The sequence below is a fragment of the Cydia pomonella genome, chromosome 8 (genome assembly GCF_033807575.1).
Source record: "Cydia pomonella isolate Wapato2018A chromosome 8, ilCydPomo1, whole genome shotgun sequence".
NCBI classification, from domain to species: Eukaryota; Metazoa; Arthropoda; class Insecta; order Lepidoptera; family Tortricidae; genus Cydia; species Cydia pomonella.
Window position 1 is genome coordinate 73,443 of NC_084710.1, and position 12,978 is coordinate 86,420.

The 12,978-nt window shown below is 45.4% G+C and overlaps 2 protein-coding genes across 2 annotated transcripts; one reads left to right on the forward strand and one right to left on the reverse strand.

The window, feature by feature from the left end:
* Positions 1–526: 526 nt before the first annotated feature.
* LOC133520344 (uncharacterized) lies at positions 527–923 on the reverse strand. Its single transcript, XM_061854717.1, has one exon. The coding sequence runs from the start codon at positions 771–773 to the stop codon at positions 600–602; it is 174 nt and encodes a 57-aa protein (XP_061710701.1). The 5' UTR covers positions 774–923; the 3' UTR covers positions 527–599.
* Positions 924–1,023: 100 nt separating this feature from the next.
* On the forward strand, positions 1,024–11,428 carry LOC133520288 (protein ST7 homolog). Its single transcript, XM_061854657.1, has 7 exons — positions 1,024–1,681; positions 2,325–2,480; positions 4,689–4,933; positions 5,242–5,422; positions 9,460–9,588; positions 10,204–10,396; positions 11,193–11,428. Exons 1-7 carry the CDS (start codon positions 1,457–1,459, stop codon positions 11,426–11,428), a joined length of 1,365 nt encoding a protein of 454 aa, XP_061710641.1. The 5' UTR covers positions 1,024–1,456.
* The last annotated feature ends 1,550 nt before the right edge of the window (positions 11,429–12,978 follow it).

Below are 12,978 nucleotides of genomic sequence, written 5' to 3' on the forward strand. Positions count from 1 at the left end.
TTAAACTGTGGCAGATTGCACAACCACCATTAAGGAATCTGAGAATCGAATCGATGCTGTCCTTACCCGTGTCATAGAACGCACGCAGAGGCAACACCTGCTAGGGTGTAAGGACTATTGAAAATTCATGGAATCTAAAATGAAAGCGATGGAGTAAAGAGGTATAGAATATTAGACAACATCATTACTATTACTTCTGTTATGTATTTTACAATTTTAAATTGAATTTTAGGGTGACATCCACAATTTCCGCACCGGGTGCCCCCCATGCTAGCTACGCCACTGTTTGCGTGCGAGCACAGTCTGCAATCCTGTACAGTGACTACTGGTAACTCTCAACAAATCTGAGATAACTATGTGGCTCACCTCTACTTGAGAAATTTCAGCTGAAAGAAAACTTCTTCCATAATAGTAGGGCAAAACGTAGCAGTGTCTTATACACGGGGTTCGATATTGTAATACTGCGCATTGAGCAGTCTTCAAGTTCAAGGTACTTACATAAGGTCTGTAAATGAAACACAAGGACTTAGCGACTGCTAATTCTTATAATTACAATTTACAGGACACTAGACAATAACTTAAGATCATGTGGTGGATGGTTACTCCTGTTTCTCGCCCGCGAACTTGCCACCGTAGAAGGGGATGTAGGTGACGAACACGCGCCAATCCGTCATGTAGAGCAGCCCGAGGAACGCCGCGCCGCCGAAGCCGGCGCCCGACGTCGCGAATGACGCCGCCATCTCGGCGTGCCTCTTGCCTAGCCGTCCCAGCATATTTTTTCTTTTTTTTAAAAGGATTTAGGGAGACGAGGTACGAGAAGTGGGTTACGTAAACGTCAAACGTCAATGTCTTGGTTATTTTTTTTTTTTGCAAAAATCAGTTGTCTTATACATGTTGCCCTGAATGCTAGTTTTTTGAGCAACAACATTATTGGTTTTTATATAAAAAAGAAACCTATGTGTCATTAATAAACCATATTTTAACGTAGGAAGAAGTAAAGGCAAGAAAAACTTCAATACTAGAACAATCTAAGAATTTATGCGTGCCATTTAAAATTAAAAGTTACATTTGTCAAATTTGACAGTCAGAGTCATGCCAGCCAAAAAGCGTTTTGAAAAGAGTATTTTTCTCTCTATCGAAAAATCCATAACATTGACCAATCGCCGATGAGGAAACTGAATCATTTCAAGAATACGCGTTGTCGGTTGGACGTTACTTTGACTGCAATAAGGAAAATACTGGTTCGACTGCAGTATTGACAAGTTCTGAAGAAGAGATTTATTTATTTTATTCATATTTTATTTCATGAATAACATGAAAATATGATATGGCGATGAACTGATGATGAATTAAGTTAACTGTCTCAAGTTGATATTTTTCAGTGTGTGATTATTGCTCGAGTGTCGCGGGTGTTTCGTAGTGTTTCGCTCACCGACCGAGTCGGTGTTCCAGCAAGATGTGGGACTCGTCGACGTTTTTGTCGGCGCTGACACCGAAGTTCTACGTGGCGCTGACGGGCACGTCGTCGCTGATTTCGGGGCTGATCCTGATCTTTGAGTGGTGGTACTATCGCAAGTACGGCGCGTCGTTCATCGAGCAGGTGTCTCTGGCGCACCTGGGCCCGTGGTTCGCGGCCGACGAGCCGCCCGGCACGCCGCCGCCTATGCCGCAGGAGTGCAAGGTACACTGCCTACGTCTAGTATCAATATATACTAGTAACCATGTTTCAAGTCAAATAATTTTACTGAAATGAAATTGGATAAGTACACATATTGGACAGTCTCATTTTATTTACTTAAATCTTTCTAAGCTAATGAAATAAAATCAATAAATAGCCCAGGTGTGGGAACAATAGGACTTTTCTTAACAGTTACTTGGCACTGTGGTGACTGTTGGTTCAATTAGATTTAAAAACAGTATCTTGAGGATCAACTGAACAGTTGAAACTTCAGTTGACTAACTCCAACTAGCTAGGCTAGCATTCTTTAAGATAGACGATACTAGATGTGGGGTTTAAAAAGCATCCTGCAACATTCTTGTGTCTGGAGAATTCCTACAGACCAAAATGTTGATCTGACAGACATTGAAAACACAGAAATTACATAACATACCATGGTGGGAGTTGAATAAGGAATAGAGTAAAGAGTAAGTAATAATTTATTTTATTTTATTTATACAAATATAAAACATAGAACATAGATTGCTTTATCAACAGTGCTTCAGGTTGAGTAGGTACCTAAGCCAACAACATGTTCCATGTCTGTAAGTCGAGTGTTCGAATTCCAGAACAGTATAATCCAGTAATCATTAAATATGTCCGGTAGGTGTGGCGCAACCCCATGGCATTGCTGCGGGGCGCGGAATATGCGCGCCTGTGGGCGGCCGCGCGGCGCGCCCCGCTCACCTACTATGACATGAATCTGTCCGCCCAGGAGCATCAGGCTTGGTTTGGTGTGGCCGGGGCTGACTCGCCTTGCGAGGTATGCCATTTGTACAATGCTTCCTTCATTACCACTAAATCAACATTAAACTAGAATTCATTTGTAATACAGGCTTTCAGTTTTATTCATACAAAACTAAAGATAAAATCCGCAAGAGGTTAATAATTACAAATAAAAATCCAAGTTACAAAGACTACCACAAACCATGCTGGCTAAATGTTCCAATGGCATTAGCTGTGCTGTTGTTAAGGAAGTCTGTTGACCTTGGAACGGGACGTCTGAAAATATCGGTACGAAAAATGTGCCAAACATATGTATAATAAAAAATTAAAAAATATGTATACACTACCTGAATATAGGGGCAATATAGTCGTGTATACATATTTTTGGTACTTTTTTTTCGTATCGATATTTTCAGACGTGACCGTACAGTCGACGACAAAGATACGATAAGATAAAGTACACTTTTACACTTTACTCCTTTGTAAAAAGGCTAAAAATTAAAAATTTGATGTCGAGTGTACAATTTGAGGTGAGGATCGGGGTTATGATTGTCCCTCCAGATTGTATCAGATTTTTTTTTTATACTACGTCGGTGGAAAACAAGCATACGGCCCGCCTGATGGTAAGCAGTCTCCGTAGCCTATGTACGCCTGCAACTCCAGAGTACAGTCAGCATCAAAAGTAACGGATGAAACAACGCGCCAAAAGTATCTGATATTCCGGATAACTTTTCCAAATATAGATAAATTTCTAAAATTCACGCTCAAAAGTATATCTTTTATCCTCCTAAGGCCCAACGAAAAATTCACTGTGTAGTCATTGCATACCATGGTCCTTCCAGTAGTACCTTTGTTTTATACTCATTCAGACCCAAGCACTCGGGACCTATTTTTTTAATGTTCTAGTACTTTCACTGCACCAATACTTTCAGGGCATCTATATTATCTGTAAATGATAACTTTTGGGACAAATTCAATTTATTTAAATAAGTACTACAGAAAGGACCATGGGCTTTAACAGAACATGATTTTCGTGTTTTTTTTTATATAAAGGAAAATTAAAAAAACGTCGTAATTACTTATTCTGTAGTTTTATTTAGATATTACAGAGTATTAACCTTTTCTAATCAGTCTAGAGTGGCTTTTCAGAGATCCGCACACTCCGTACAGTCTTTTTAATCACAATTAGTTATCATTTTGGTTTACAACCAGTCTTATAAATCAATCAAAATTAACAATTATTATCTAAAATATCTAAAATATCCTGCACGTCGCGATCTGGGTCTGCCTCGGGTAGGTCTACAAACTAGTTCCGACAGAGGTACATCATCATCAGAACTAGAGAAATTGTCTCTGGATCCATTTGGCACAAATCTTGTGTCTGTGTCGCACAAATCTGTACCATCGTCGTCCTCCAATTCAATTTCAGAATCGCTGAGTGCGAATTCTATTTCTTGATCATTCAAACCTATAAAAACAAAAACGAAATTCGTCACCATAAGCATTGATCATTCTTTAGAGAGCCACTATGAGGGTGGCATTTATTTAAAAACCCTCAATAAATAAATAAAGATTAAAAAAAAAAAGCATTATCAGATTATCACCAATTTCAATATAAAAAAAATATTTTGGTTAAGTCCCGCGGTACTACACATAGGACTTAAGATTTTCACAGCACGTGTCTGGTAAAATATATGCATAAATTATCAAATTATTGTTTTATTCCATGGTATATCTAATAAATATTAAGAAAATATATAATTCAACATAAAATCATTCGAGATTACTTTAATTATTTAGGATTTACTAACCTCTTCCTCGCGCACCTCTCATGTTGCCGACTGGAAACTGTCAGTTTGACACTTTGTTTTTTTTTTCGACCTTCGTACTATGTTCATAGACAAGGCAAACTATTCGTTTAGAAATTGAGAAACGTCATTTTAGATTAGCGCGAAATTTTAAATCAAAATGCCGGCATTTGTTTCAAGACCTACTCGTAGGACCGTGGTACGCTATGACTACACGACCGATTATTGAGCTGGGTCTGTATGACGAACTCTCCAAGTACTACAGGTAGGCCATTGGGCCTTAGGAGGTTAAAGTATTTGTTGCTCTATATTAAAGACATCACTTTTTGTTAAGCTGTTACAGAATGTAGATACTTATGAAACCTTATTCGATCCGCTACTTTTGATGCTGACTGTACTAGAATGTTATGAGCCACGGCGTTCGTTGTGATTAAAAGGCGGCGCTGGCCCGCGCGTGGCGAGAGCGCGAGCCGGCGGCGCGGGTGGCCGCCGCGCGCGCCGCGCTGGCCGCGCGCCCCGACTGCGCCGCCGCGCTGCTGCTGCTGGCCGAGGAGGACGCGCCCACCGTGGCCGAGGCCGAGCGGCTGCTGAAGCGCGCGTGGCGCTGCGCCGAGGCCGCGTGGCGCGTGTCCAGCGGCGCCGGCGCGGCCGGCGTGGCCGGCTCGGCCGCCCGAGCGCGCAGGTAACTAAGGAAAACGAAACCGGACCGATGTCATCGCTTGTAGTTTTTTCTTATTGTTGCAATTTTTAATAAAAAATAATCGACAGTCACAAAATCGGAACGTCATCATCTTGTGGTCTTTATCGGCGATTCCACTTTACTCAATATTCTGAAATAAAATGCACTAAATGCATCAATCACGACAGGTGTTTACGGCGAAAGAAATCCTAAGTGTTCTCCAAGATTTTCAAACATCGTCCCAGACCTCGAGAAATCGGTGAAAATTCCTTCGAACTCTTGAATTGGATTAAAAATGGTGAATGTTGCAGAGACGCGGCGGTGCTGGCGCACGTGAAGCGCCGCGCGGGCATGTGCGCGCGCCGCCTCGGCCGCCTGCGTGACGCGGCGCGAGTGTTCCGGGAGCTAGCCCGGGACGGGCCCGCGCCGCTCCACGCCCACGAGAACCTGCTCGAGGTGTTGTTAGAGCAGCGCCTCTACCTTGATGCTCAGGTAAGTGTCACGTGAAGCGCCGCCTCGGCCGCCTGCGCGACGCGGCGCGAGTGTTCCGGGAGCTAGCCCGGGACGGGCCCGCGCCGCTCCACGCCCACGAGAACCTGCTCGAGGTGTTGTTAGAGCAGCGCCTCTACCTTGATGCTCAGGTGAGTGTCACGTGAAGCGCCGCCTCGGCCGCCTGCGCGACGCGGCGCGAGTGTTCCGGGAGCTAGCCCGGGACGGGCCCGCGCCGCTCCACGCCCACGAGAACCTGCTCGAGGTGTTGTTAGAGCAGCGCCTCTACCTTGATGCTCAGGTGAGTGTCACGTGAAGCGCCGCCTCGGCCGCCTGCGCGACGCGGCGCGAGTGTTCCGGGAGCTAGCCCGGGACGGGCCCGCGCCGCTCCACGCCCACGAGAACCTGCTCGAGGTGTTGTTAGAGCAGCGCCTCTACCTTGATGCTCAGGTGAGTGTCACGTGAAGCGCCGCGCGGGCATGAGGGAGGGTCTCGAAGGAGCTCTAGCGACAGTCCCGCGCGTGTGTAATGACACGAATATTAGAGCAGCGCCTGCATCTGGTCGCGTAAGGCGGTGTTCCGTCCTTCACGAGGGCATGTATTAATAATAATAAGGTGGACTAAGGTGGACTCAGACCGAGCTGGACGCCCTGGATCGGAGAGTCCGACTACTGCTCACCACACACCATATGCTGCACTCACGCGAGGAAGTCGAGGCTTCCTAAACGCCAAAGATCTCCACAACCGTAAGGTGTACATTCTCAGGAATTATTTCCTTAACAACGAGTGTGGGATGCATCGTGATGTGGTGGCAGTAGACAGGAACCTCACGCCGGTCTCCTTGGCAACCGAGAACTGGTGCAAACATGTGGTACTAAGTATTGCGGATCGCAAATCGGCATGGGAGAGTAAGGTGCTACACGGGCGGTTCTACAAGGCCCTCGCGAGCCCCGACGTAGACCTGCTCGCGTCGGTGAACTGGTTACGATTCGGATACCTCTTCGGAGAAACCGAGGGTTTTGCGTGTGCAATTGCGGACGAAGTTATGATGACGAACAATTACCGGAAATATATCCTGAACGACGGTACGGTCGACATTTGTCGGGCATGCCGCCAATGCCGCCGTCCCGGAGAGTCACTCAGGCATATAATTTCCGATTGTTCTCATCTTGTTAACGGCGAGTACTTGCACAGACATAATCTCGTAGCCAGAATTATTCACCAGCAACTTGCTCTTCTATACGGCCTTGTAGACCGCTAAGTTCCGTACTACAACTACTCACCTGCGCCAGTTCTCGAAAATGGTCGTGCCACGCTCTATTGGGATCGATCTATCATCACTGACAGGACTATTGTAGTCAATAAGCCTGACATCGTGATAATAGATCGATCGCAACGCCGGGCCGTGCTCGTCGAGATCACCATCCCCCGTGATGAGAATCTCGTGAAAGCCGAGAAGGACAAGTCCAGTAAGTACTTAGACTTGGCTCATGAGATAACCGCCATGTGTGATGTTGATTCGATGATCACTGCCCTGATAGTCATTTCAGCGAACGGTCTCATAGCCATAGATGTAGTAGACTTTAATGTTATTACTCAAATAAATAAAAATGATTCAAATAAATTTGGAACCCATTGTCATTTAATATGTCAAAGGGTACATATATAAGTACATACTCCAAGTATTTTTTCATTATTATAAGTAATTTAGAGCAACATGAGCCGCGGAAAACCAGTCACAGAAGAAGTCAGGAAAATTATAATTTCCAGTAGTGAGAGTGGAAAATCTACCAACCAAATCGCCAGAAATTTATTACTGCCAAGATCTATTGTCCAGTCAATCATCCAGCATCGCAAGAAACACGGCACAATTTCGTGTTTGAAGAAGTCTGGTCGACCGCGTATGACGAGTGCAGCTGGAAACCGAGTTTTAAAGAAAATTATTAAACAAAACCGCCGTGCTCGTGCGGGGGAACTTACCGTAAAATGGCGTGATATGATCCAGAAAGACGTTTCAGTGGATACCTGCAAAAGGGTTCTCAAAAGAATGGGATAGATGGGATTTTAGACGGCCAAGGAAAAACCTTTACTAACGGAGTTACAGAAAAAGAAGAGGCTGAAATTTGCTCGCGAGCACTCAAACTGGACTACTGAGCAATGGCGTCAAATAATATGGAGTGATGAATCAAAATTCGAAGTAACTATCGGCGACGAACGAAAAAAAGTCGTTCGAAATAAAGACGAAGCATTCATCAAGGACTGCATTAAGAGAAAAGTGAAGTTTCCTGGGTCTGTTATGATATGGGGTTGCATGTCGGCACAAGGGGTAGGCCGCCTGCATTTTGTAGAAGGGAATGCAGTGAAATACCAGGACATTTTGAAAACCAGTTTAATTCCATCTATTCCAAGCTTGAAATATGTAAATTACTACACTTTTCAACAAGACGGGGCATCTTGCCATACTGCGAAGACCACGAAGACTTGGCTCGAGTCTAAAGGAATCCCCACTATGGAGTGGCCGTCGAATAGTCCAGATTTGTCACCCATTGTGGTGGAAAATGAAAAAAAAAATTACGCAAGTTTCCATCGAGGTCAAAAAGTGATTTAAAAGAGAAAATCGTCGCTGTCTGGGAGTCTATAACCCCAGAAGAGTGCGAAGAGTTGGTAGCGACGATGCCATTGAGGATCAAGGCTGTTCTTAAGAGTAAAGGCGAGACAACTAAGTGGTAGGCGAACTATTTTGCGTACTCAAGATCGACAGCCGAACTATTGTGCGTTGTAGTTGATAGAAGAATTGTATTTTTTTTATTGGAATACATGAATAGTTTTTGTTGTATTATACAGGAAATAAAGTTGATTAATTTTACAACACTTTTTTTTAATTCTTGCTCCTATGCTACTAAAATTACTTACTAGATTTGACTTTGAAAAAAAGTTACTTTTTAATTTTAAATAGTAACCGAACTCTTCTGCATTGGGGCTCGTAAACATAAATAAATATAAAATAAATGTACTCGAGTAATAGATGTAGATGTAGTGCAGGGACGCCCGGCCGGAAGCAGGCGGGCTGTCGATCGCTCGTTGCGTTCACTCAGCCCAATTCCCTGGAGTTGGAGCTGCAGCTAGGTTACTGTCCCGGCGGCATTCCCCCACTATTCTCCTCAAATCTTCTCGTTTTCCTGCAGAACAGAAGGACATCTTTAAGTTCGACATCCTTTAGTTCGCTCTCTTTTAGTGTATCACTACCGAATGTATCATGTCGCGGTGCCGCATACATAGTACATTCTGCTAGTAAGTGCAAGCTTGTCTCCTTACCACAGTGTGGATAGGAGGCATCTCTACTTATGCCCATTATATTCAGATGTCTATTAAGAGTATTGTGACCAGTTATAATACCAGTCATTAGTCTCAGACTACTCTTACCTAGTTTCAGAAGATGCCTGGTTCTCCTATGATCTATGCCACTAATCATCATCTTCGACTGTCTACATCCAGTCTCTTCTTTCCATTCTCTTTGTGCCCCAATCTCTTTTACCTTCTCTATAACTCCCTTCGTGACGTCGGTTGACATAGGCAAAGCTGGTTCCGGACCAATGAATTCCGTCTCCGCCCCTATCCTACCCTGCACGTCTGCCTTCTCATTTCCAGTTACTCCCTGATGTCCCGGTACCCATGCCACCGTTACATTTACTCGAGTAATGGTCTGAGCCGACTAAAGTCGAAAGCTCGGAGGGCCTCGAAACGTATTTTCGCTGCAAAAGGTCCGAGATCGATGGGATAGAACCTAAGAACCAAATGTCCAGCGATGGGGGTCGAATTGTGAGAAGTCTTGAAAATTTTGTCAACGAAGTTATAACTTTCCGTCAAAAATATAAGTTACCTGCTCATGTGTGTTTTGCCCTATGGTTGACTGGTAGAGAATGCATTAAGCCATTAAGTCCGCCATTTGTATTTATTTTTATTGTGCAATAAAGTTTAAATAAAATAAATAAGTGTGTCGTAAAGTGGATTTGTTTGTCAGAGGTTGTGTGATGCCGCAGGCGGTGGTGGCGCGCTACGACGAGCCGTCGCAGCCGCCGTCGGCCGCCGTGCTGTACACCGCAGCGCTGCTGCGAGCGCGCGCCGCCGTGCTGGCGCCGCGCCCCGGCGCCGAGCTGCAGGCACTAGAGGTACCGTGCTGTACACCGCGGCGCCGAGCTGCAGGCACTAGAGGTACCGTGCTGTACACCGCGGCGCCGAGCTGCAGGCACTAGAGGTACCGTGCTGTACACCGCGGCGCCGAGCTGCAGGCACTAGAGGTACCGTGCTGTACACCGCGGCGCCGAGCTGCAGGCACTAGAGGTACCGTGCTGTACACCGCGGCGCCGAGCTGCAGGCACTAGAGGTACCGTGCTGTACACCGCGGCGCCGAGCTGCAGGCACTAGAGGTACCGTGCTGTACACCGCGGCGCCGAGCTGCAGGCACTAGAGGTACCGTGCTGTACACCGCGGCGCCGAGCTGCAGGCACTAGAGGTACCGTGCTGTACACCGCGGCGCCGAGCTGCAGGCACTAGAGGTACCGTGCTGTACACCGCGGCGCCGAGCTGCAGGCACTAGAGGTACCGTGCTGTACACCGCGGCGCCGAGCTGCAGGCACTAGAGGTACCGTGCTGTACACCGCGGCGCCGAGCTGCAGGCACTAGAGGTACCGTGCTGTACACCGCGGCGCCGAGCTGCAGGCACTAGAGGTACCGTGCTGTATACTCCATGTCGCTTTTTTGTATCACTCGTCAATTTGTTGCAGGCGATCCGCCGCGCGATAGAGTTCAACCCGCACGTGCCGGCCTACCTGCTGGAGCTGCGGCCGCTCACGCTGCCCCCCGAGCACGTGCTGCGGCGCGGGGACAGCGAGGCGCTCGCCTACGCCTTCTGCCACTTGAGGCACTGGCAGAACTGTGAGGGCGCGCTCAACTTACTCCACGTGGCGCACTCTACAGGTACATAGAGCTCAACCCGAAACGGCCGATAGTTTAAATCGAACGTAACGTAACGTAAATCGACACGAGTTGCGAATTACCTATTTGCAAGTGTATCGTACAACGTTTTACAGTACATATGGCTCTTAAAAATTTCGACATATACACGGAAAGTGCTCATTCCCGCACGCGTGCGGGAAAGTAGCATCATATATACTGTAATAAACATTTTTGCTTTTACTCGCCGGAAGTTTTAACATCAACGCCAACCCGCATCCCGAACAGGTTCAGCGAAATCAGTATTTGTGATGATTTGATGAAATTAAAACGAATGCGGAGTCGGGGTCATCGCAGTGTTTGTTCTGAATCACGGTTCGGAGTTAACTTCTTACGGTTTTGTTCCGGACAGATCTTATTTTGATACGACCCTGCAGATCTCTTACGTCGTTCGGGGCATGCGAAACGAAGTGAGAGTCGGGCGCGAGACGTGTTCAGTTCGGTCAGTTCAAAACCGTAACGAGTCGACACCGGCGGAACCGCGAGGGCGCGCTCAAGCTACGCCACGGGGCGCATTCCACGGGCGCATACCTATCACGGAGGCCCATCTAGTGGATCCCTCGCCTCCGCTTTCTGTCACCCGGTTCGAACTATTCGGGAAACTGGGCGTTTAAGAAAATCTTTATTTCGGGCAACTAGGGGCCCATAAATAAATATCTTAAAGCGAACATACATATTTTAACAATATATCTTAAAACAGAAATGTTTTAGGAGGCATATGAAATATTAGAAGGTACGTGAGGTGTCGGTGGGTGCGCAGGTCCGGCGGGCGCGCCGTGCTCGCAGTGCCTGGACCGCGAGCTGCTGCCGGCGCACCACGCGGGGCGCGCGGCGGGGGTGGGGGTGGCGGCGCCGCCGGGCGCGCGCTCGCCGCTGCCGCTGCTGGGCGCGCTGTGCGTGCTGGCGGCGCTGCTGGTGCTGGCGGCCGCGCGCTGGCCGCACGCCGCCGCCGCGCTGGCGCCCGCCCGCCTGCTGCGTCTGCTGCACGCCGTCTGAGCCGCGCCCCGAGGCCGACCACTCCTGCCGCGCCCCGAGAGACTACCGCCGGATGTTATTTTCGACAGATGATAATACTACTCGTCGTGTGATTGAGAAAAAATATTTTTTCACCACACCGGCTCGTAAGGATCTCTTTGTTCTTCAAAAACGGTTGAGAGAGTTGCATTTCGTCCACAAGAGTAGGTAACGATGTAATCTAGAAAGTAACATATTTTGAATTGTTTTCTCCGGGTGGCCGATAAAATTGACTTCTAAATACTGATTTTGAATAAAAACTTACGTTGATTTAGACTCGATATATGTTTTACGGTCATTATTTTTTGTTTTGTATTTTACTCGGGAGCAAAGTTTATCTAACCCTCGTTCCCCGAAACCCTCGCAACCCTCAAGATTCCGTTGTTCGGATATATTATCAATATTAGCACGACGAATTAAAACAACCTTGTATAACTGCTGTTAATTACCAAATAATTAAAAATATGCATTTACTTTTAACATTTAAAAATATCGTAATAGATTAAGTACTGTCCTACATCTACTGTTGTAACGCTATGATCTCGCTCCATATTAAATACTCTCTAATTTCTATTTAAACAAATTATAATGTTTGATTTTATTTGATAATTGTCACATCCTCGAAAATGTTGCAGAAGTATAAGTTCATCAAGTAAAATTAATTTATTACAGCATAATTCAAATATCTATAGAATATCTATATATTACCTTATTCACTGTAAACATGTGTAGTGTGTGTAGGGTATTCACTGTAAACATGTGTAGGGTGTGTAGGGTATTCATTGTAAACATCGTTAGATTAGGTGTACAAAACAGATCTGACAAGTATTTTAGTGAAGTAATTGAATTATTAATAATATAGGTAATACTAGGTATCATTTAATGCCAATTTTAATAAATGAACATGTTCTAAATGTAGATGTTATTTTAATTTCCCTTGTCCCAAAATGAACCCTGGTCAGCGTGGAATAAAAGTCTGGAATGGAAAACAAATAGATAGGTAAAAACTTTATTCGTTTCTACAACATACATGGTAGGTAGGTATAGACAAAAAGAAGACATGCAGCTTAGAATTATTCTTAAAAACTACAATTCTTGAAATAACAGAAATACAAAACCATGTGTCGTGGCAGAGAAAAGGTGCTGGCTCAGCATGATGACGCGGCAAACCACATCGCTGATATTCTGCCAGGATCTTAAAACAAAAAGACTGTACAACGCTTAATTCTTATTAATCTAACTTAATGATGCTCATGTTGTGATTTCATTTGGATGTTACACAATTTGACCCTAAGATTTTATAAAATTTGAATTTTAATTGAAATAAATAAATTAGACTACTTCATATACGAGTTTCAGCCCCGAAGTTTTGATGGTTTAAATGGTGTAATCGATATGTAATTTTAAAATTGAATTTACTTTTTAAATGATGAATTGGGGGAGGAATGTTGTTGCAACATTTTGTTGCACGGTACCGGAAACTCCCTTTAAAAGCAGCGGACTTGTGTTATTATTAATGGTTAATCGCAGAA

What these genes read in the sequence shown, in the direction of transcription:
- LOC133520288 (XM_061854657.1), top strand. Translation starts at nt 1,457, where the DNA reads ATGTGGGACTCGTCGACGTTTTTGTCGGCGCTGACACCGAAGTTCTAC. An exon ending in GGGCTGACTCGCCTTGCGAG is followed by an intron (nt 2,481 to 4,688) that starts GTATGCCATTTG and finishes TGTGATTAAAAG; the next exon opens with GCGGCGCTGGCCCGCGCGTG. An exon ending in CCGAGCTGCAGGCACTAGAG is followed by an intron (nt 9,589 to 10,203) that starts GTACCGTGCTGT and finishes AATTTGTTGCAG; the next exon opens with GCGATCCGCCGCGCGATAGA.
- LOC133520344 (XM_061854717.1), bottom strand. Translation starts at nt 773, where the DNA reads ATGCTGGGACGGCTAGGCAAGAGGCACGCCGAGATGGCGGCGTCATTC.